Raw genomic sequence first — 24,769 nt, forward strand, 5'->3', positions numbered from 1 at the left:
TCGTTTGGCACAGCAAGCGTAGAAAGTTAGCGCGATAAACGACGAAAAATTACGCTCGTCGACGTAACACGGCCAGCTCTTTTTATCAGACCTGTTTTTTCTTTCCTCGTTAAAGTATATCTGCCTGTTGCTTTTTCTCTAAGGGCTTTATTTAAATTTAAGGACACACCGTCCAACATCGTTCCGCTGTTCCAGCCAACATTTTCGCGTTTCACCGCTTTATTTTATCGGTTCGTTCCCCTAGCGAACCAGCAGAACACGCGCGGCAACAGGCTGTCTATCGAGAGATCGCCGACTAGTTATCTGGTAACGTTCCTCGGGCGGCGCTCAAATATCGCCGAATAAAAGCCACGCCGTAAACACTGCGGAAAAATTGTGATTACGGGTATTCGTTGAAATTGCGCGATTCCGCGTGCAGATAGCCCTCGGGTAAAAACGTTCGAGATTCAGGCAGGCTTAATTGATAAACGCCGCGAGTAAAGGTTAATTATAGGAGGGACGAGCCCTCGGAGGAAATTCATCGTGCCCGGTCAACCGATTCCATCCATCGTCCTTCTATTTATCCTGTCACTCGATCGTAAGTTTGGTCGAACGAGGACCAAAGTCTCTTCTCTTAGGCTTATCGGCAATTTCTCTTGTTCTCGTTTCTAATCGCCAGTTTCTTTCTCTTCGTTGAAAGATCATCTTCTAACGTTTAAGCGACACGCGAAGGTACGACAGGTGATCGATCGAATAAATTTAATCGGGAAGAAACGAAGGAGCAAAACCACTGGAAATATTCGATATATGGCCGGAGATAAAATATTTAAGATACATCGTAAAAGTAAGAATTTGAGAAACTAATCTCGTAAAGAAGAAAGAACGATAAAATACCGATATAAAAGCGATATAAAGGTAATAAAATCTTTTCAGAACTACGTCGTTCCTTTGCTTTTGAATTAACTGTTAAAAAACTAGCGCGATGAAGTTTCTTCTAGACGCTGATTCGTAACGTATCGAGGAATGCAAAAAGTAGAATCGTAGGTGAAATTTTTCCTAATAGCGGCGCAGCGGGGGAACGCGAGATGTTCTACTTCGTGATTTGCTTAACAAGTGACAGCCAGCACGAGCAAGAAAGCAAAAGCGCGCCGAGAGGCCTCGACAACAGTTCGCTTAACGGCCTCGCGTTCACCGAATCGTTTCGATCATCTAAAACCGAAACGAACGTAACTATCGACTAAAAAGGCGAATGACAAGGAAAAGGAAAAATAAAGAAAAAGAAAAACAGGGCTGTAATCTACGCGTGTAACTAATCGATCCGATGTTAACGCGAGTCGTACGTTTGATACGACTATTTTGCAAATAACACAATGATCGATGAGGCCGGATCAACGTTTGCCAGCTGGCTGTGAATATTCTCGTCAACTGCTTCTCCATTCTATCTATCTATCTATCTATCTATCGTTAATTGATATTTAACGACGCGATAATTTCGCTCGTACGACGGAATACCCGATATCGATATTTTCTTGCCTATTATTTTAAATCGTTGCCATCGTATTAGGAAAAAAGCGTAAATTACTTTCTCAACAAATTTATTCCATGAAATTTCAGTGAAATTCCAGTAATAAACAGCATCGGAGAACGTTTCTTTGGTAAAATCAGTAGCGCGGCTGATACAAAAAAGCGCTATCGGGTTAGAAGATTGTGACAGACCCTTCTAAATGTAAATTAATCCGTGCTCGAGGGCTCGATCATCGTGGAACATGTTTCGGTTCGGATACGTTCTCCTTTTTTTACATTATCAGAAGATTTAATCGTTTCTCGTTTCTTTCGTCTCACAAAGACTCTGGTTCAGTTTTCAATTTGCATTTGCCTCGCGTTACACGCAAAAAGAAGTCGAACAGCGAGAGCAAGTTCGAGCACAAAAGCATCGCGTGTTCGACAGAAAGTCGATCGACGCGTGTTCGCTTTGCGTTCCTCTCGTGCAAAAAAAAAAAAAAAGTTCGGTATCGTTTACGAAGAAACGAAGGAATATCGCGAATATTAATAAAACGTCGTCGCCTGCGGTCGCGGGTGAAATTACCACGATTTTCCACGTTCTCCGATCGCGATCGACGAGGCAAATCGTTGATAATCTCTCGAGGAACTACCGACGCGGCCAAGCGACCGATAATTTCGTCGGATTGTCCGTTCTAATCGCTTTCGTTAGCTGTTAGAATCAAATACGTACAAAGGACACGCTGTACGGATATGGTAAAATCGAAGATGTATTTGCCAAAATTCGCGGAGCAAGTACAACCGAAATTTTTATGTATCTAGAGATAAAAGCACGATAACTTCGAAAAGGGTATGTATTTATAAAATTGGCTGTGACCTCGATGTTAAATTACAATCGATCATCGATTAAAGATATCGCGAAACGAATTTCACTCGATTCTTTTAATCTCGTTTTATTCGGCCTTTAGAAACGCTCGCTGGATCCGACTGCTTAACTTGGTCTAACTAGATCTGATTTCTTTCGGCGTATAAGTTACGTTACTCGCCAACCGATATCAAATAAATGCATAATTAAGGTTAAATACAATCTATTTGCAACCTGCGTTTTGTAACGTTTACGTAATCGTTCAGTCGTTAAATCGCGTAAAGTTAATTTGTAAACGTTTGCGAATTCGCGAAGCGTAACTAATCAATAGCGAGAAATACGCTTTAGTCGAGAAACGTATCGTTTGATTCGTCGATTTTATAAAAATATTTATAGAATCACAGCGCTCGTTGCCTTCGCAGGAAAATTTCTTTTCGCCAGAACTTTCCACGGATTTTGAAACGATCTCAAAACAAAGGTTCACAGCGTTCGTTGCGCGCAAACGTCTCGTAACGAGAGACCCGTGAAAGAAGAGAAAGAGAAAAGAAAGGAAAAAAAGAAAAGAACGGGGAAAATCGTAACGTTTCCACGAGGAGCGTGTAGAAGAGGCAAGGGCCGAGGAGAACGTCGGCGGATCGAAGGCACTCGACCTTGATATCAGCTCGAGAAAAACGATTGTTTCCGTTCTGCGCGAGCGAGACGCGTCAACGTCGACGACTACGTCGTCTCGAGGCAACGACAAATTTTCGCGGCCGCAACGCGCGCCGTGTGGTTCCTTCCAACGTCCTAATTCTACGTCAGCCATCTACGTCGAATCGGCTGCTGGGTAATCAATAATTTTTGCGCGCGAGAATGCTTCCCATTCTCGTTGCCAGAGTTGGCCGCGTTTAAGCAAATAGCATATGCTCGTCGTAGCACGCTCGTCTATTCGCTGTTTTGCTTATCTCGATTAAGTTTCCGAATCGTTAGAAAAAGAAGAGAGAGAGAGAGAGAGAGAGAGAGAAGCACGACGCTAAAAAAATCCCTGATATTCGTCACGTGGACCAAGGTACACTGTCTCGTCGAATCAATCGGTCGATCGATCAACGTTTCGCATAATTCGTCGTACATAGTAAAAGAATTACGGCTGGATTTTCTATCTTACTTTTCTCCAAGAAGCATTCTCGCGGTGCCACGAGAGACTCCAAGACACGTCGACACCCAGAGACCTCGTTTCCATTCCACGCCGTTCCACTCCTAAACATCCATCGCAACTTCCAATCGTTTCATCGTACACGCGAACTTCACGCACCAACGAACTCGTTTGCGTTCTCCGATCACCGCGGAGACCGGATACTTTGAGTAGACGCGATGGCGAGGAGCGAGAGCGGAAGATTACGCGGGTGGATCGAGCTACGATCGACGAAGGAGGCAGACGGAGGGAAACGGAAGTTGGAGAAAAGAAGAAAAAGAAGGCAGAAGGCAGAAGGCAGAAGGGAGAAGGGAGAAGGAAGAAAAAGAAGGTGACCGTAAAGGAGCACACCCGCGGCAAGAAGAAGCCGGTGCTCGCTGCTTCTGCCGACGTCACCACTTATCGCTAGGAAGAACACCTTGCATCACTAGCGGCGGCGTGTATCCACGCAGCCGTCACCCAGTTGTCACGCAGCAACGTTCCACGACTCCCCTCTTCGAAGCTGATGCGCGCTGCCTGGCTGTTCCCCGAGGTAGCTCCTCTTCTCTTCTATTCTCTCCTTTCTTCCAGCGCCAGTCGCAGAAGCGACTATCCGCGCGCGCACTCACTCGAGCTCGCCTCTCTTTGCGCAACAATCGCTCACCACCGTCGCCGTCGTCGCCACTACCGCCACTGACGATCGCGCATACATCGCGTGTTTCCTCTTTCTCGACGTGTGCGCGCGCTCCTCGCGACCGTCGGCCTTCGGTTCCTTCGCCGCGTGTTTTAAAGTTGAACGAGCGAACTTCGCACGGATGCTCTGACACACACACGCTCTCTCTCTCTCTCTCTCTCTCTCTTTTTCTACGTAGCTACTATATACGCGAGAATCGTTACGAACCGCCTGCTTATTGCCGCTTGGCCAGCGAACGCGCGTCTACTGACAGTACCGACTCACTGACTCACTGCCGCACTGATTCGTCGTATCGCGTTCGTTCAGCTACGGCGCAACGCGCCGCCAACCGACGATTCGTCGCGTACCGACGCCACACGTTCCAGCCACGGCCTCTAAAATCAGCTGCTCTTCGCGGTTGCGATAGATCCGTTGCAACTACGTCGTTGCATCGTGACGACGGATAACGACGTATACGCGACTTTTTACGGAGATCGACGAACGTCCAGTTTATCCGCTACCACGCGTATCCAGATAACGGAGACAACGATCGTTAGCTAGCGATGGAACTAGCGACGCGAGCGTGGCCTGTTCGAGTCGCCACGGCCGAGCATCGGTCGCTCGTGGGTCGACTCGTATATGCGGGACCTGTACCCGCGTGTAATATAGGTCAGTGGGCCAGGGCGATCATGGCAACACGGACATGCGCGGCGTTGCGCGCACCCGTGGCCCGCCTTGCCAGCCTTCGCGACCGTCCGAACGACCGAGTCGACCGCCGCGTTACGTGCCACGTTTAACGCACCCGACCGATCCTATCTACTCGAGCTTCTCACCTGTTTCTTCCTTTGCCGTTCGTTCCTGCCGTCTCATCGTCGGACAGTCACGCGCGTATATTAATACGTTGCTTACACGTTACACGTCCAGATTGGAACGTCGGGGTAAACTGCAGTCGCGTGCAACGTTATTCGGTCGACGGATTTTCGTTCGGAGGGTAACTTTACGACGGTAGAGAAGATTTCGAGGTTTCGGTCGGATGCGGACGAGCTGCTCGGGAAAGTGGGTCATCGGTGCGGTCGTGGGTGTTGCTTGTTGGGGATTTTGTGGAGACGATAGATTTTCGGTAGCGAGTAACGTGGGTGGGGGATTTGATATCTGGAGTACGAGGGTGGGGGTGGATTGACGCAATTCGGCGATAGTTTAAACGGCTTGATTAATATCTTCGGGGATGACGGTGTACCTTTTTCGAAATATTCCATTTACCAGGTATAATAATTTAATTTTTTTTTTTTCATTTCAATTAAAATTTTCCATAACGAATGGCAAAGGAACATACGTCGAAGTCAATTTTTAATCTCACGAACGCCACAAGAACCAAAATTTTCTCTTCTAATATTCGTCGAATAATTTCAATCTCGCGTATTGACTTCGTCTAGCGCCAATCGTAACCAATCGCCGTTAAATAATTTTCCAAACTATCGAGAGCGTTTCACGTACGACAATTGCTACTTACTTTCGTTTGCTCTCTTGTAAAGATATGTGTGTATATACGGTAACAGCTACGAAGCAGAAAGAGGAAAAATAAGCGGAAAGCAAATAAACGAAAGGAAGAGCGATGTATTGCCGTAAAATTACCGGATTACGGATTCACAGTTACAGAAGAAAACGGCGAGCGCAGGAGTCGCGCGAGCTGGATGATGCTCGCTTTCAGACGCCGTAATTGCATACGCAATTACGCTGCTGTATAGAGCGTAATCGACGAAACGACGATCCCGTATCGCGTACTTTCCTCGCCGCGTGCCTCTCCACGCCGGTTTCCCTTTTTCCGTTCATTTTACTCGCTTCTAATTCCCGTGTTTCCCTTTCTGCCTCGGTTCGACGCGATTGCGGCTATTCGAATGTCGCCACGATGGTGCCTATTACCACACAATGCTCTCCGAGCTCCAACCACCCCCGCCCCCGGCAAATGTCTTCTCCTTCTCGCTGTTCCGATGAATACGAAAATTGCCAAGATCTCTCTGCCCGGGCGGCGTCCGCCCCACCGAGATGATAACGATAGTTGGTAATGATAATAATAAATTGACTTTATAGCTCGAAATAAAAATTGTTTAGGGCAGTGGATACGAACGGTACAGATAGAGAATTATATAAAAGAGATAGGAAGAGAAGTAAGAATCACGAACTTTGAATAATAATTTTACGATCTCGTGGTGGGGAAAAAGATGAATGCTAGGGTTGAAACGCAAATCGATCGGAAAGTCAGAAACGTCGATAGATTGGAAAAGACGATCTACGTGTATGAGACACGGTAGAGATATCGATACGTTTGAAATCTGAGCGTAGAAAAGGGTCGAGACGCTTTCTCATTTTGATGTTATCGGTGGTCAAATCGAACGTTTACTATTGGCCACGTTAATTCGTTATCTGCTATTGATCTGTCTTATCTTAAGAGGTAATAATACGATTAATTGCTTATATTCGTTTTAAATTAAGTGTCACGCGTTGAAATACGAAATGTACGATATCGGGTCGAAGTATATCGAAAAATGAAACGCGAAACGAGGATGGCTGCGATTCAAAAACGAGAAACGCGCGTTCTCCGTACTTTTCTCCGTCGCAAATCGTCTTTGACTTTAATATCTTTGCTCGTTCGACGAGACGTGAAAAGGAAGTATTAAAAATATCAAAAGTTTGAATACGTTTATATACGCGAGACTCGATATTAAAAATACTCCGTATCTAAAGACGCGTTAGAAAGAGAAGCGAAATAAAGATATCGTTTCGTTTATTCCTTCGTGTAGTCTTTCCCATTATTATACGCTTACACAATAGCTAATCCACGCACAGCAGCTCGAACGTTAAAAAGTCAGCAATCTAGCGAATTAATCTTAGCTCGTACGTGGTCTGCGTATCTAGCTCGTTATACACGGTTATCGTCCCTTTTCGACCTCGCGTCCGTGTATCCTCTATAGCTGGGAAAAGATATATTCCCTTTGAATCCACCGCGTTAACGTCAAAGACCTAATTAAATTCCTATCGAGCACGCGTATAAAATTGCAACGAAATTAAATTATCGATAAAAGCAATTATCCAAAGAAAGTTGCCCGACGATCGATTCGTTGCGTATTGGTTTTCAGCAGGTTCCCGGATCGATCGCGCCGCGTCTAATACCGGAACGAAACGAACTTCAACCGGTGTCAACATCGATCCGTATCTACATTTTTAATGCACCGACGTAATATTTTATTGTTCGCCGTGCTATTCTATTCGCCGCGTCGGTTCGATATTGACCGGCACGCGATTTTGCAACGTTGCGAAAAAAAAAGAAAGAAAGAAAGAAAGAAAGAAGAAAAAAAAAGTCGTCGACCGCGATCGAAATACGTTACTCCCCGAGATTTCTATATTCGCGAGAAACTTTATCTGGCCGCTGGAAACGCGATTGACACACGGAGTGTCGCTCGCATCTCGAACGTATCCGTCTCTCTTTCCTCCTCTTCGTTTTTCTTCGTGTTTTACTTTTTATTTCCTTTCTTCGTCGTTCGTTACGACGATTTTACGCGATCGTGTGTATACAGAAACGACGCTCGGATTACACTTTTAGGTAATCTCAAAAAGGCTGACGAGACACGCGTGTCGAATACTTCGTATTACAGCTTTTGTGTCATCGCGACGCGCGTCAAAATCGCTTCCATCGCTCGTTTCTGTCCGGTTCTCTCTCGCAAATATCGTCCAGTAATTCGCGTTTTTCTCGTTCGTACGTACTATACGTACGTCTCGTATACGTAGGTTATTCGGTTTATTCCATATATCGCGGTAGATTTCGATAACCAAAAGTAGGTAATCGATTTTGATTTCAACGCAACAAAGACGTCTCTTTGATTTTATCTTCGATCCCATCGAGATACATTTTCGATCTCGAGTCGAGCACGATCGAGACACGTTTCTTCCGCAATATCGATACGATAGAAATATTTTTTCCATTCTAATTTCACCGCGACGAACGGATCTCGCCGACCTATGACGACGCGATTATCCCAACATCGTGAAACGGTATCAACCAATATCTTTTAGCAACGTTCTTCCGTTTGGATTTATACAAAAAAAAAATCAAGGCAAACGGGGTCCCAGCGGTAAATGATTTCGATCATGAAGCGTGCTAAATGTCATACGCTTGTTGCGTTATGCGACAAAAGCGAACGCGCGTATGCTCGTCGATCAGGATGTCGTTTAAACGTCGAAATACTTTCAACGCATCCGGCCGTATATTGCATCTTCGAAATTACGCTTAATTCGTTCCATTTCGAGTTTCAATCATCATTTCAATATCGTAATCCGTGCTGTGGTGTTCTTACGGTCGTCGTTGAAAGAAGAAAGGTGGAATTGGAAAGGGTTAAAAAGTAATCTGCGACGACAGACGGCCGTATCCTTTAACAGCCATAAAATATGATTTCATAGCATTCGGAGAATAATGACGTCAGTTCTATCGCTGAAAACGGACACGCCGGAATTTGATACCCGGTCTGAATTAGGTGCGACAACTTCATGCAGTTTCTTGGCTTCCGATCCCAACAAAAGGATTCCAAACTGGTTGCTCGATCGGCTTTCCGAACTCCAACGATCACCGAGACGAGATGTCGTTCGAACGAGAAAAGAAAACGCGAAATTTCAGACTAAAACGAATATCTCTCCTTAATCGCGCTGCGGATAACAAATTTTCCACGTCCGCGGCGAAACTTCGGTGTACGAAGTAACAGGAAATTTGATGGACGAGTGACAGATCGCGGTTTTCCGGCCAAAGCGCTAGGAACAAGCAACGAGATAATTTAAATCAATGGCAAACGGGTTCTATTGCTCGTCTATTCGTTACGCCATTGCCTGTTATCCGTCTTCTACCTACACGCGCCTCGGTCTACCTACGTTCTCTTCCGTCGAGTAACGCTTGTCACCGCGATACTCACACTTTCACAAGGTAAACACCTGTTCTTCTCGACGATCGAGCCGACGGTCGAGGAGCGATCGTCGATCTTCAAAATCGTTCCAAGACGCCTCTACGGTTCGTCGAAGGAACACCTCTGAGAATATTCGACGTTCGAAGAATGTGCTTCCGAAATGCGTCGATTTTGATACTCGTGTCGCGATTCGGGAAACGCAAAGTATTTTCCAAATAAATAATTTAAATCGACGCTCGATAACGACCGATCTGTTGTTTTGAACGGGACAACTTTTGATAAAATTCGTCTTAAAGAAATTTGGAAAAATGAAATTGAAACAGGAACCTACAAGATGTCGCGATTTGATGTAACTTGGAAAGCTCCTGTTCGCGAGAAAACGAGCTGAATTCCAGTAGCAATTGCGCGATTCGATAATTTAAATAGCGCCAGGATTTCGATCGAAATTTAAATAGCGCCACTTTGCTCGAACAACGCACACACTCGCCTGAAGCGTAATTTGCGTGACATTTCGCTCGCTAACTTTGAAACTTCCGCTAACTTCCGCGAAATAAAGCGGCGTTAAAAGTTCAAGCATAAATAAACGGATTACCTATCTTCGAAGAAACTTCAAATATCGAAAATGTACATTTTACAAACATATTAAACAAATATCCTTTGGAATAAAATTCGAAACTACAAATTCCTGTCTTTGTATGCAATAAACGAAAATTCAAAGTTCTCGATAAGAAGTTAACTAGCGAGATTATTTTCTTACTGAAAGAGTTCTAATTTCAACTTATCAAAGAATAATCTTTGTCCGCGTAAAAAAGTCGTTCTTTCTTCGTACAATTTTTCAACGAAATTTTTGAAACTCCATATATAGATCGCGTTCAACGGTCGAGAAGCTGCTCGCTGTCTCGCGTCGAAGCCCGTTGAAGAGTTTCGCGAAGAGAAATATCGTACGAAGGAGGATCGATTTCTGATTCACGCGGCAATTCTAAAGTAGCATCCGTTGCCAGAGCATGGAGCGCCGATCCGTTGGTATTCTAGCGAGTCGATGATGATCCATAGAAGGCGATCGCGCATTTAAATTGGTCGAGGTCTCTCGGTTACGCGCGCTCCAGTAGTAACACACTTCCCTAGCTCGTATATGCAGTTGTAAACTGTTCTGCGTTCTCCGCCACGGCCATCGACCAGAATTCCCCGTGGCTCGTGCATACGCCTCTACCTATGTACTATATACCCTTTCTATCCTTTCGCCGTTCTGAGCCGTCATGTCGAGTTCAGGTTCATACTACACGTGTCCCGTCCCTTATCGATAGGGGAAGCGTGCCGCTGAATAACTCGAGAACCATTTTTCCAGTTCCACGCCGAGCAGCGCGTGTACTAGAATTTTTCGATTTCAACTTTGAGTTTCTTCCGTGTTCTTCGTATTCGTTCTTCCGCCTTTTAGCCTTTTTTTTTTCCAGCTTCAAAGATTTTTTTACGACTTTAAGGCTTCCTTTGTCAGACCTTGTACGATCGATTACGAATAAACGATTTTTGTCTATGCGTAAAAATCAAGGCTAGAATCTTTGCAACAGGCGTAACCGTTCGCGAAAGGCTATCGGCTAAGTTTTCCGCTATTCCGGTCTGTTTTGAAAGACGTCGCGATGCGACTGAGCCACGTCAACCCCCTGACCGACACACGCGAGGCAGGTGGACGTGGATGCGTTCGATTATTTATATTTGTTACTTTGTCCTAACTTTCTCGTGCTTTTATCTTCGATTCTTTTAAAAACACGTATATCACTGTGTAGAATAATTATTGTATCGTAAACAGACGTATTGATCAGTGTAAAGAATGATTCGATTTGGACGTGTTAAAAACTCGGAGACGTTATGCGGGTTTTATCGTTTGCTCGTTACCTTTTATCTACGTTTTAAACGTGACTAACAGTAGGTAACTCGTACAGCGTTCTTTCTTCCGCGCTTATTATCGATCGGAAACGAATCATTTTTCTTTCACTGGTGAAATTTCCTCGTCTACTTTCTTGCCAGGTCCGTCGATTCGTTTCTGGTGCAAGTTGCACGTATCGCCTTTTTATTATTCGATACGACGAATCCGCGAGATAGCGATCTCTGCGTTACGAAGATCGCGCTTTTACGTTCCAACGATTATCCGTATCGTTTTTATCGATCGGAAATAAATCGCCGAGAAGCTGAATCGGTCGCTTTTACTTTCTGAAAATTTCTTCACTGCGCCGCGGCACACGAACGTTTCGCGTCTCGTGAATTTCAATCTCGCTTGAATTTCAACGGAAGAAATAATTTCTACTCGATAGATTCGATCGATTTAACTGGCGAGTAAATCAGAAACAACGAATCAACGAGAAAGATTAGTTCTTTCTCGAAGAAGTTCGTATCTTAAATCGCAATTTGCAAACAATTGCGATAAATCCTTGCGAACGACGATATTCTTTCGTACGAGATATTCGATCAAAGAAAAGCGTATCACCTCGTGGATCTCGATGAAATTATTTCGATGGTTAATATCGTCCATTGTATTCGAGATTACTGAAAAATTTAAGCAACGTTTCCTCGTTGCTACCTGGCTAATTACGTTGGTTATCTGCCAGGCCAATCGCCGACTTTCGATGCGAATTTTCGATTATTTCGGTCAAACTAGTATTTTTGTTCATCGACGAACAACGACAGATCCTATCTCGCCGATATTCTCGTATTGAAACATCTTTCGTCGATCCTCGCTCGTTCTGCATAATTATTCGCGTACAAGATCGCTCGGAACTTCTAATAGCGTGGCAGTTTTAATAAACGAGCCTCCGTTCGACTTGGCCGGCGTTTCTTCTTAATTTTCCTATCTCCGTATTTCTAGCGATTATCGCGTGGCTTTGTCCCAACTTGGTTCGTAAAGGGCAAAATTTTTAATTACCACGAGTCCCATCGTCGTTCGATCGACACTTTCTCCGTGTTATCAAAGTTTTCGCATTTATCCTGGAACTCGTTAACCGGCTGCTACGTTAAATACCGTGCAAGCCACGTCGAAACATTAGCTACAATTTGATCGAAGATAAGAGAAATAACTACGAAATTAGAAAGTAATATCGAAGGGAACGTGATTTCCATTTTCTTATCGAAGTACGATGAATTTTCGAGGCTCTATCGCTGTTATCGACGCTCTTGGAAAGGCGAAATAGGTGGACGAGGAATGCGGATCAACGTAACTGCCCACTTTTCTCTGGCTATTCATTTCGGAGTCCGTTTGCCACCTATTTCACGCTTTTATGGTAATTGTAATCGTCAAATGTACAGAACGCTTGAAAAAGAGTGTCTTCGATGTTTCTCGATCGCAACGGAGAAACAGCAGATCGATACATTCGGCGTAAAATCCGATTTTGCATCTTCTGGTCGGGATGTATACGACGAGATTGATTTATTCGCTGGCGATAGAAAAAGGGACGGATTTATCGCAACGCGCGATAAAAAGGAAACGAATTATTCGTAAATACGCGTATCGAGGAAAAACACACGGAAGATCGCGACGAAACGCTGTAACAACAAACAGACATTTTCTAGTTTGAAACGCTAAAATCTGCTTACGCTGAAATTCGAGCGTTCTACGAGATAAACTGGAAGAAGCAACGGTGCAACGGCGAAGAACGATATCGCGAAGATCGTATCTCGTAAGGCAAATTATCACGAGCGTAGAAACGGAGACGCTTTTTCTTCCAGTGAAAACCGCCGACACATCGGTTCTTTCGTCATAGACTCGGAGCTGTACAATCCGAATCGCAAATTAAGCAGATTCCGTTTCGATGATACAACGCGTATACACACAGGTATCGGGGCTGGATGTTAATTAGCAAGGTAAGAGGAATTTCAGATTAGCCTCTCTCGAGCGGACAGAGCGTGGATAATTCAACGATATATGTACAACCGGGTTCCGCTCCTTTCGGCCCGCCGCGCCGATGAATCGTCCCAACGAAACGAGTTTTCATTTATATCGTCGGCCTAACGATGTCACGCGCGAAACTCTCATCCCCCGCTTGTTATATAACGTTAAAGGTACACAATCGAAACGTTCGTGGTAATTAGCCGATAATTACGACGAGCTTCCAATATGATTCGTTAGGTCCTTTGGCCCGTAAAATCGTTCTCGCGTAACGTGTAATCTGTAATTCGACAATCGTTCGTTTCATGCGTAAACAACGCGCCAACGCGATTTTACAACGCGTATCCTGCTTTTTATCAACGTCGTGTTCGATCGTAGTTGGATCAGAGCTACGACTTCTTCTGTATTTATCCTTCGAATTAATTCAATTTCCATACGAACGTAACGTTGTTCGTTCTTGATAATAACGTTATGAAACTTTATCCCTTCTTTTAATATCAAACTTGTTACGAGAGAGAGAGAGAGAGAGAGAGAGAGAGAGAGAGAGTTTACTGGCGCTCGTAGCCTGTGAAGCGTGAATCGTGACTCGTAAGATTCCATTAACAATATCGGTCAAATTGCGCAGCACGACCCTGACGCTCTGAAATTTTCCATAATTTTCCGCCAATACTTACGGCAAACGATATCCGACTTGGCAAGAGGAAAGAAAAGAGAGAGTATAATTCCTGTTCGATGTATTCTTCGATAATTCCTGTCGAGGTGTACAGAAGTGATAATAATTACGAACGACCGAGCTGGACTATCAATTTCAACCATAAAATTATGGCAAGCTTATTAGCATACTTTCACCCGAGTGAAGCAATCGGACGAGGTCGAAGAGAGAGAATGAACGCGTACTCGGCCTTAATTCGAGTTGCAATTGACAGTAGGAAGTGAAATTCCGTCGATCGGAGTCGATCGTTCGAGATCAAAATTGCCACCGTGTCTTCGCCCTTTTTGCGGCGTCTTCTTCGTCGGCCGATATTTTTTATTACGCGTTTCGCTCTTGTTCGAACACCGACGAGTCGCGAATATCGCGCTTTGCTTTGTAGTTTTACCGTGTTTGGAAACCTTGCTGGATGGTGGAACGAACGGGACCAGCGTCGACTTTGAATCAGCGTTTACCTCGCTTTAATCGACGATAACGCCGCTGCCTGCGTTTTAGTTCGTCGTAACGCTGTTTGCGTAACTCGTGCTGACGTAATTATATATTGTCATGCCGCGGGGATGAAAATCGAATGATTTACGCGCTAATTTATGGAAAACGAAAGACGGGTGTAAAAAAAATCCCAAGATTTATAGAGACACGTTCGTTTCGCTAAAAAACGATATATTACAAGATATATCGAAACGAATTCAACTTCTTTTTTGTAGCGATTTTTGTTTTAGTCGGGTTATGCGAATCGTTCGGAAGATTATAGCGACCAACTTCATAAATTAGAAAGTAGAAGAGAGAAGCGAGGATATTACAACGAGTCTCGTGTTTTTCAATTTATCTTGCAACGTATTTTGCGTCGATCGTATACAGGGTGGTTGGTAACTGGTGGTACAAGCGGAAAGGGGGTGATTCTACGCGAAAAGAGAAGTCGAAAATATAGAATAAAAATTGTTTTTTTTTAATTTTTCCATCGAAACAACGATCTACAGCGAGATCCGTTATAACGGGACGCGATAAAGCGCACGCGTACCGAGCGAAAATTCAAAGTCGATTTTCTCGCGTAGAATCACCCCCTTTCCGCCTGTACCGCCAGTTACCAACCACCCTGTATATCGCACCTGCGCGACGAGAGCAAGCCTATGAAAATAGATGTACGACTTTTGTAAATCGATCGTTTTCATCTGCCAGATGACGCGATGTCGCATCGTCGCGAGGCTGTCTTACATTGTACACGCGTAATTGTCAATCGGACAGCGAAGCTAAACGTGGAACGATACTTTCACTTTCGAAAATGAACTTGATCGTCGGACTAGTTTATATCGTTTTGATACGAACAGCACACGGGAAAACGTAACAATCGCGTTTCTTTTCATCTTCTTCCCTTGGAATTACCTAACCTCGAGAGTAACTCGATACATTTCAAATAATATTGCTATTATCGCGTACGTTGCGATAGGAAAAACTATCGCCGTATCGCGGAGTCGTTCTGCCGTTACGACGCTGACGACACGCCGTTCGTAGCTTTTGTACAGCGTTCGATTAACAAACATTTTATCGATCGGCGAGCAAAGTGTCGTTTTGAAACATTTCTCGCGTCTTGCTCGATTACCGCGAAGTGGTTTAATTTACGACCGAGCCAGTTTGAAAACTTGGTTAGTTGGCGTAATTTCGCTCGGTCCCATAGAGTCTGACACGTATGATCGCTTACAAGCTAATTAAAAAAAAAAACAAAAAAAGAATCTGCTGGCGAGCGGATGCGTTTTAAGCGTTGCCGAGCGCGCGACCCTCGCCATTAAGCAAACCTGTTCATTAATAACGTTACAAGCGGCGCAAAACGCTACCGTGGCTTAACAAGAAACGCGTTAAGAACCAGTTAATAAATCCATCAGAGAAACGACACTAACGTTTCTATGAACACCGTGAAACGGTAACGCTTAATCTCATTGAAAATTAGACTCGACCATTTATCTTTACACGAAAGACAACCGGCACTTTTAGTTTAGTAGGGAAATTTATACGATAAACCCTCCGAGCCCCATGATCGAACTAAAACTGAGGCAGAAATAACGTTCGGATAACCATCGCTCTTATTATAAATCAAATATATCGATATTAAATTTCAATCGTTCGGCGAACGAAGATGAAGAAAATTATCGATATCTGTGTTTCGATGTTTCGAAATGGCACGTTTTTCGGACAGCTAAGTCGCGCGATCGTTCGAACATGAGCAATTCACTCGCGTTCTTTTTACGCGTCGAATCATCCAAGTGCTTCAGCCTAAGCTGAAACTTATAGAAGCTACGACTTCGTTATTTTCGTTCGCTCGTGTAAAATTGCGTAAAATTCGTGTCTACGTGTTCGTTATTCGCGAACAAAGCGTAAATCTGTGGCGCGATTAAACGCAACCTTCGAAAAGGTTCGATCGGTATCGTTCGATCAAAGCCTTCTATCGCGTGTTTCTGTAAGACTTTGTTCGTTCGATGGAAAAAGTACGAAATATGGCTTTTCACCGGGAAACTGCAATTACGGGGAAACGTCGAAAGATCGGTTTTACATTTGCCAGAACTTCGACGTACGTTCGGACGTTGCATCGAGTAATCGACGTTCCTAATTTCTTGCTGGAATTTGATATTAAAGTTTCGGCGAAACCGTCGGAAGCTATTTTGCATATCGAAACGGGACCAAGGTGAGGGCATAAAAATTCAAAGAGCGTGGCAGAGTTGAACGCATTTCCTTGGGAATCGAGCGAATTCGACGTCGGAGGCACCGGCGCTCTTCGATAATTTTGAAAGTGAATCCAGCCGACGCGACGAGTGAAAGCCAGCGATGTGTCCCAGTAGTGAACGTGACACGCTGGCCAAATTCAGGCCTAAGCTGGAAGTGTTTCAGGGCCGCGTGTGCGCTCAACCAGCAGACCTGACCGAAACCTAACCGAACTGTTGGCCGGGTAGGTTGGCGTTTCGAAAACGTGTGCACGCGAGCCCACTTCCTTCGTCGTGTATCGCAACAAAGCGCCCCTTTCCCTTTCCCTTTCCCTTTCCTTCGACCCTTTTACGAATTCGGGTCGCGTCTACCCTTTGCGTCGAAAAGCTCCGCCGATAAATCGGGCCGACGATTACGCAACCGGAACGAACGGTCGCGCGCCCACGAGCAGACACGCCACGATGTAAACTCACGGAAATCTTTCATCGGATTTTTCGATTTGCTGTTTTGACACTCGAGACAAATCGTCGTCCACGAAGACAACATTTTTCAGCCGAACGTATCGGTCGACGTACGTTACACGTTGTGGCAAGCGCGACATCCATACCAGAGAATCGACGAAAACGTACTCGTAATCGTTTCTCTGTCGCGATCTCGCCATGATTTCTACGATCCTATGGAATAATTTACTCGAAAGAAACAAAGGAAAGAAAAGAAAAAAATGGTCGTTTGTACCAAACGTAACGCAGCTAAGTATACGCGAATCGGCGAACCTATTGATATTAATATCCCAAGCGGAGAAACACTCTCGTTAACGTTGAAACCCGATCGCTCGTTGAAAGGTACTGTTCGAGAGGAAGGGTTTCGCGTTAACAGAGAGGAATACGCGTAAAAGCAATTTATGCGATCCGACCAGCGCGGTCCAGCAGGCAGTTACGCGCGGTAACCGTCGTTTCGTGGATGGTACGACGCCCATAGGTATCACGGGGGTCTCGCAGCAGAGGCGTTTAATTGAGAGTTAATGTTAGAGGAGCGCACAATGTTCGCGTATATGTAGATCAAGGAAAGCAAAAAGATATGGCGCGTCCGGCAACGAGAACGCCTCGGAAACGTGTCTCGCTGCGCTTTGCTTTGCCGTAAACGTACGTCACCGCGTTCTTCGCAGAACTCGTTTCGCCGCGGTTATGCGCGTGTTGCGACGATAATTTCACGAGAATAAGAGAAAATTTGTTTTGCACCAATTTTTTACGGGCTGATTAACTGCGACGCGTACCTCGAATTGTTTTTACGAGTAAAAAGATCTTTCCGTTTTAAGAAAAACTCGAGCATAAAATCGATAAAATGCGAATGTCGTTTGAAATTACGTTTAGCCTATTGTAGCTGTAGTTTCTTCCGATTTGTTTGCGTCTGCTGAACGTTACAACCAGTGTACTTGGCGTCTTACGCGCTTTTGCGCAACATCTCCGAGCTTTTGAAAAGCGTTTCGAGTCGTAAAAACGAAGGGAGCTTATAACGAGCTAGATAATGCAATTAAAATAAGAAAAAATGAAATTTCGGAAGTGGAAAGAATATATTAACATTTATGAACAGTTTGAAAGAAAGGAGATAAAGGAGAGAAAATGAGAGAGAGAGAGAGATTCGAGAAAAGAGGATCGCAAGAAGGACGTGAGCAAGGATCGAGGAGAAAGAACTCGAAGACCTCGAACGATATAAACGTAGGAAATTTAATAAAGCAGAAATAGAAATATGAGAATTTTGCGTGAAGGGAATGCAATTTAAAGCAAAGAACTTTATATCGTTTACGCCCCTCGCATTTCTCTCTGTTCCAATATAGTACACATGGTGATGTAAGTGGAGAACATTTCAAAAATGCGTAATAAAAAAGATGGAAGAAACGTACGATAAGAAGGAGAAGCGAATTAAAAGATAAAAATTCCTGCGGTATTTTCCTTTTAGTTTTTCCCCGTTGATTTATAAATATACAAATATTATACAGCGTCGGAATATAGAAAAAATTACGATAAAGAAAAAGCTATCGAGTAAAATATGAAATTTTCTTTCTTCCTCTTTGTTTGAGCGTGTCATTGCCAATTAGAATACAAATGAGAATGTTCGACGAGTACGAAGAGAAGAAGAGCTTTGATTTTAGCATTTTATACGTTCGATACGTGAGTCACCGTTCTGTTAGAAGTATAGTTAGACTCAGCAAACCGGTCCTGCGTTCTTTAATTTCAAACTACGAAGTATCACGCGTTTCAATGTGTAAAAGTTGAGTATACTTTGTGCGCAAGAGGAGACAGCGGCTGCAACTGCTATCAGCAACGTTTCTACATTTTTTAACGGTTTCCGGTTCGCCGCGAAAAATCCCCCTTACACACTATATTCCCGGCGCATAAATCACAACGTCTTAAATGTAGACCGATAATTACAGTTATTCCCGACGCTTCGTTTTCGTTCCAGCACGCAGCTCCGAGAAATCCATTCGGGAATTAATATCTCTCTGGTCGTAGCAACAAAGTAAATATTACAGAAAAATTTTAATTACGTTTAATGAAAACACCATCTTACAAACCATTTAACAACTCAATTTCAGTTATTAGATAACGTTCCAGCATGGAAAAACGTAACAACTTTTATCTCAGATCGTTTGGTAAATTCTATCGTTTTTTTTTTTTCATTAACCTGCTCCCAAGATGTATCGCTTCTTACCTGTCAAAATTACATCGCTTTCTAATTACGTACTTTATCTCCTTAATTAGTCGAGGTGTTTTCTTTGCGTTGTTTTTAGTTGCTTTTTAATTAGCCTTTAATCTTTGATCAACGGCTCACTTTTCGTAGTATAGGATTCTCACGCGTCAAGTAAAATCTTTTGATATCTGGCCTACTCGAACCTACGTCTCTCTCTCTCTCTCTCTCTCTCTCTCTCTCTCTCTCTCTCTCTCTCTGTCTCAACAAGTTCGGTATTAGCGTGAAACTACATGTCGCGAATAGTTAGTAACTGGACTCGAAACTGTCAACGTATTCGGCTATTTCGCATAACTGAACGAGCGCGTCCTCCTTTTACCAAAAAGGCGATCGCAATCCCGAGACAACCGCATCATCGATCAAAATACATGCATGGAGAATCGAAACGAGCAACTTCTCTACATTCTTTCCCTATCTCTGTACGATCTTCGCCATCCGGCGACCAAAACACGAGCCGAGACACGAGGTTTCCAAGTTGAACCGCGTGTCGGTGCATACTATTTGCCGGTAGTAGCTGCGCGTCGCGTTGTTTCGTAGCTCGACGAAACTCGCCAAGCCCGAGCTCCGGCAACGTCCCCCAAAACTCCCCCGCCTATACCGCCAGTCTCAAGGTTTCAGCCAGAGACGACGATCGACGGAGGCTTTGCTCCTCGAAACTTTACTCCGAAACTCGACGACCACCAGGTTCGATTTCACGATCGACGTACGGACGTCGATCGCGTCGAACGTCGTTCGACGGTCGGACGTGTCCAACCGAGAACCGCACGTAAAAATCGAATCTCTCGCGAGCCAGATCGATCGACTCTATTTTTTGTAAATTTCTCGATTTCGTCGCCTGACCACACGCGCCATCGACCTTCCCAAATTTTCCCAAACGAATAATTTACACCCATAAATTTATTTGCTGCTGAAAGATGCTTAGACGACGTTCGAAGTAACGCTTTGAAACTTTGAAATTTGAATAAATTTCTTTGAAACGATGCGAACGCTTCGGAAGATGGTTCGGGTAGCTCTCCAAATGCCAATAGACGATTCCGGTTGACGATTAACGAGAGAGCCGGCGTTCGATGGATGGTATTGGCGCGGCAAGTTCGAACTCGCAGGAAACGAGGATATTTCGCATGTAGCGACTTAGCGAAAGGGTAAAAAAACGTACGAGCACTGATATTTAATAGATGGAACGGCTAGATGAGATGCTAATGGTAAACACGATGCAGACGTAACGTGGGAAGGGAGAAACGGCGTTGCCATGTCGACCAACACGACGCGACGCGACGCGACGCCGCGACGCGACGCGACGTTCTGTTGCCATGATGACGTAACTTTGCGTCTTTGCGTCACAACGGGGGTAACGAGGGTGTAGGCGATGGCAGGAGGGAGTGGTTTAGGCGTACACCCAACACCGACCGAGCACTTCTACTTGTAGGGCAGGGATGCGTTACGTAACGAACATCAAGATCTCTACGTATCGATCGCGCGCTTTTCGCGCGACCACCGGAAAGAAACCGCGACGACGCACGCGACCGTGTCCCCGTGTCGAGAACTCGGCCACCCTTTCGTCCGTGCAACTACGAAAAGAAACGTGGCGATCGCGCTTTTCGTTTTTCCGAGGAAGATTACGTTCGACGGTTACGTTCGACGATTACGTTCGACACGACGTGGTCGATCTCACAGATTGACGACATCGGTATCCGCGTTAAGAAGAAAAAGATCTCGGTCGTATCGCAAGGATAGTCGAACGATTTAAGATGGAAAGCGAAGATTCAAAGTCGCGTTCGCTTCGTCGTTGATCGAATTACCGTGACTCTTGTTCGCTTTCCAACTTTGTAGTTGATCAACGTAGGTTGCGAGTGGCTGGAATATCGAATCGAATAAAAATCTAAAACTAACGAAACCACTCTATGGGTGTACCGCTTTCAAAATATCGTCGTTAAAGATTCGAAAAGTGTAACAAAAACGTTACGTAAAGAACGAGAAAAATCGTTTATATGATGATAGGAGCACTATATTCGTTGAATATCTTTCGCTCGTGTGATTCGTACGATAAAACCAAAGATTCGAAGGTGTCGGACGTCTTGCCGGACTTTGAAATTATTCGTACGAGCCAGTTTCCGTTCGCTGCAGTTTCACTTTGTCGCGCTCCGTGTTGTTTGTTTTGCAGGTTCAAGCGCGCCCTTAACCGAGTTAATTTCCACGAGAGGCCGACGTAATTCACGGATTGGCGAGCACCAACTTTCCTTCCGCGAGCAAACTGCCGGCAAAAGAGACGCAACGAAAGCGCGGCTCTCTCGCGTTCCCGGGCCCCTTGATAAAACCGCAAAGGACGACGTAGATCACGTCCGCTTGCGAAACTCGCCGCTGGAAAACGCGCTTGTTCTCTCGGCCGCTGTTGAAAAACAGCGACACGACTCTCGTGTCATCGTTTCCATCAACGATACGGACAATCGGCCGTGTTGATAGACTCCGGCAGCGTCGCGGGTCAAGCGGATCCAACGATACCTCTGCGACCGTGCGTTTTCTAAATTTAATATTCGTCGAAACGAACGCTCGTGTCTTTCGATTCTGCGATTCTTATTTTATGTAGCGCGACGTGTACACTGCGTAATGTAACGTAACTTCGTGGGACTTTGAAGAACGCTCTTACTTCCCGATGCTAAAGCTGTATTTTAATATAAAAAAGTCAGGAAATCTCGATATAGGGGGACAGATATCGCAGCTGTGCGAACGCGAAAGAGAAATTATTACTCGCCGAATGCCCGTAAACTCGTAAACGCAACGGGAAGTTGGAGCAATAGCTGGTTTAATTAAAACGAGGGAAGTCAATGTTAAACACGTGTATCCGCCTTAGCTCTGTGGTAAATCTCCGTTGCCGCGTAAAGCTGAAATTTTTTGTAATTTCTGCCGCGATAATATCGCGGATTTATCTGTCGTTGTCAGTCGGAAAAGATGAAAATCGCGGTGATCGTGCGTATTAATGAAATGGCAAAGAATGAAAGAAGAGTCACGAACGAGTGTCGGCGAAACGCGTTATTCCTGCTAATACGACAAGGTCGGTTGATCGTCGTATCAGCGATCGACGAGGTAACGAAATAATTAGCTGGAACGAAGATCTCAAACGCCAGCTTCGATCGCCACGACGAAGACGACGAACAAACGAAGGGATAGCCGGGATATTCGCGCGGGGAGCACTTAACTCGACTGCCACGATAATTGTTAGACGACTTAACGAGGCGTCGGGACACGAGCACGCACTCGTCTGTATCAATATTTGCGTAGGTGGAAGCATCCACCACCGCGAGAGCTGATCGCTCCTAAAGACGGCATTGTTTGCCCTCGCGGATCCAGCCGCGTTGCTCGTGCACGCGTCGACTTTTTCCATCCCGGCCCGACCAACGATATCCGGCTGACCGTCGACGTCCAGCCGCGAAAATTCCAAGTCGAGACGCGGATTTCGCGTGGATAAAGGAGAAATTCGGAGAACGATCGTTTTTCGTAATTTCATTCTCTACGACAGCAAAGTCAAATGGTATAATTGAATTTCAAGTAAATCCACACCGAACACGCTTTGCTTTCGCGAAGATTCGATATCCCTGGAAGACGAGGTTGATCCGATTCGTTGCGAGTTCGCGTACGAAAGCGCGGAAAAGCGAATGTCAACGTGTTCGTTCGTCGTAGAGAGGAACATGATTTTTCGCGAACGCGAATTCAAGGATACGCGCGATCGAGTTTGCCCGCTTTCGGTGCACGGGGATTCAAGGTTTCGATCGGTCGCCGTGGCATGCATCGCTCTTTAAATCCCGTTACGAAGAAGACATTACGAGCTGCGCGCGTAAGAATGCAGCGATACTTTCTCTCGTGGACCCACTTTGGACCAACGAAAAAAAGAAGAGTCCCAAGTTACGAGCGAGTTGCTCCTTCGTTTAAAATCAAACGCGGCGACTTGGAGAGAAAGAGAGAGAGAGAGAGAGAGAGAGAGAGAGAGGAAGATAGAAGAGGGATGTCTCGATGCGGAAATCGACGCGACGAGTATGCAAACGCGATTTTCGAGGAAGTTTGCGATTTCGTAGATTTGGATTTTATCGATTTTACGCGTAATTTGCTATCGATCGTATTCTAGTTTTGTATTTTCTGGCACACGGCGCGTTCTCGTTACGAATCAACGTCGACCAACGCGGCCAGTCGCCTACGACTAACTGTCGATTCTCCGTGTCAAACGCGAACACCGGTTAAGTCATTCACCAACGTTGAATTCTCATGAAACGCGTAAGACGACCGATTACGCAACGGCCGGCGAATTCGCGATCCACTTTCGTCGAGCCAATCGCAAACTCTCGAAGGAAACGAGAAGGAAAAGGAACGAACGAAGGAAAGGAACGGGAGAAGACGTACGCGAAAGCGGCTGCTGCGCCCATTAACGAGCGTAACTACGAGGTAAAAGCGGCGAGGCGAGTGCCACTCGCTGAAACTCGCGCGAGCGATCGCCAACACGGTTACGGAATAATTACGAATGCACGTTGCAGCTAGCACGCATTCGAGTTTCTCTGATCTTCTGTAATTACCGCGCTGGCGACTCGCGAATCGATAATTCGGCTCCAGGCTTCTCCTTTCCTCTCTCCAACCTTGTTCGCCTGAGTTTCGTTATCGTCGTCCAGGTCGAGCCGAACCGATCGCTTCTCGCTTTCCACGTTTCCAATCGAACCAGGCAAAAGTTGCTGTTGCGCGTTGACAACGATCCAAGAGGTGTGAAATTAATTAGACCAGTTACGAGTTGGAAAGGTTTGTCCGACGTGGTTTCGTGACACTGATATTAGACGCTTCCAACCTAAGTATTAAAATATACGGTAAGAACCGCTTCAGAAACGACTGTCTAGCCAAATTACTCGCTAAATTGCTACAATAGTAGCGTTTACGCACCAAGCTCCGATCAAAAAACGAATAAATAATATATATTTCGTAATAATATATATTTTTACTCGTTTCACGCTGATCGAATAGAAAATACGATCGTCCGTTTATTCGAAACTACTTTTATCCCGAATATCGTAGAAATAGGCACAGAGAGAGAGAGAGAATGTGTGTGTGTGTGTGTGTGTGTGTATTGTCTCGAGAAAATCGACAGCAAGGGATATACGCATTTGACGAGTAGCCGAGGCCACGGATCGATACCGGAGAAACTCGCGCCTTCGAAGAGGGGCGCCTTCCCACCGCCTCCTCCGCCGCCAACGCCGCCTCTTCTCCTTTTGCCTGTGTAACCGAGAGAGCGCACAGGGCTCTCGGGAGCAAGAAGGCTGCGCGCTATAGAAGAAAAAGGGGGTAAGCAGGCCGAGCTCGAGAAGAAAGAAACGAGGGACTAAGGAGGAAAGAAGCGGACGAAGGAAGAGTAGCAGAGGTTCTCTACGAGGAAGAGGAAGAAGAGAAGGGGTATGCACCAGTTCCCCGAACGTCGTCGTCCGCTCCTGACGACGCGACGCGACGTTAAAATTAAAATCTGGTCGGCTGTCCTCTTGGCGAGGAGAGCCGGCGATTTCACGCAGCCAACCGACCGGTCGGAAGATCCCTTGGATTCCGAAAAGGATCCATCTTGCCGCTTCACTCGGCTGCGCTCTGCTCCGCTTCGGCTACGCGTTGCTGGTAGCC

The 24,769-nt window shown here is 45.2% G+C and overlaps 1 protein-coding gene across 10 annotated transcripts in view; it reads right to left on the bottom strand.

Annotated features, from left to right (window-relative positions):
* Positions 1-24,769, bottom strand: part of LOC126871118 (nuclear receptor coactivator 2-like) — a 127,154-nt gene that overhangs the window by 47,236 nt on the left and 55,149 nt on the right. The window contains exon 1 of one of the 10 annotated variants that reach the window (XM_050629567.1): positions 3,489-4,658. The exons of the other annotated variants lie outside the window; for them this stretch is intronic. Coding sequence (XP_050485524.1) covers positions 3,489-3,505 — 17 coding nt within the window. The 5' untranslated portion in view covers positions 3,506-4,658. Of the gene's footprint in view, positions 1-3,488; positions 4,659-24,769 lie in introns of those variants that run through there. 10 annotated transcript variants of the gene reach the window in all.

Source organism: Bombus huntii, chromosome 11, assembly GCF_024542735.1.
Source record: "Bombus huntii isolate Logan2020A chromosome 11, iyBomHunt1.1, whole genome shotgun sequence".
Lineage (NCBI taxonomy): Eukaryota > Metazoa > Arthropoda > Insecta > Hymenoptera > Apidae > Bombus > Bombus huntii.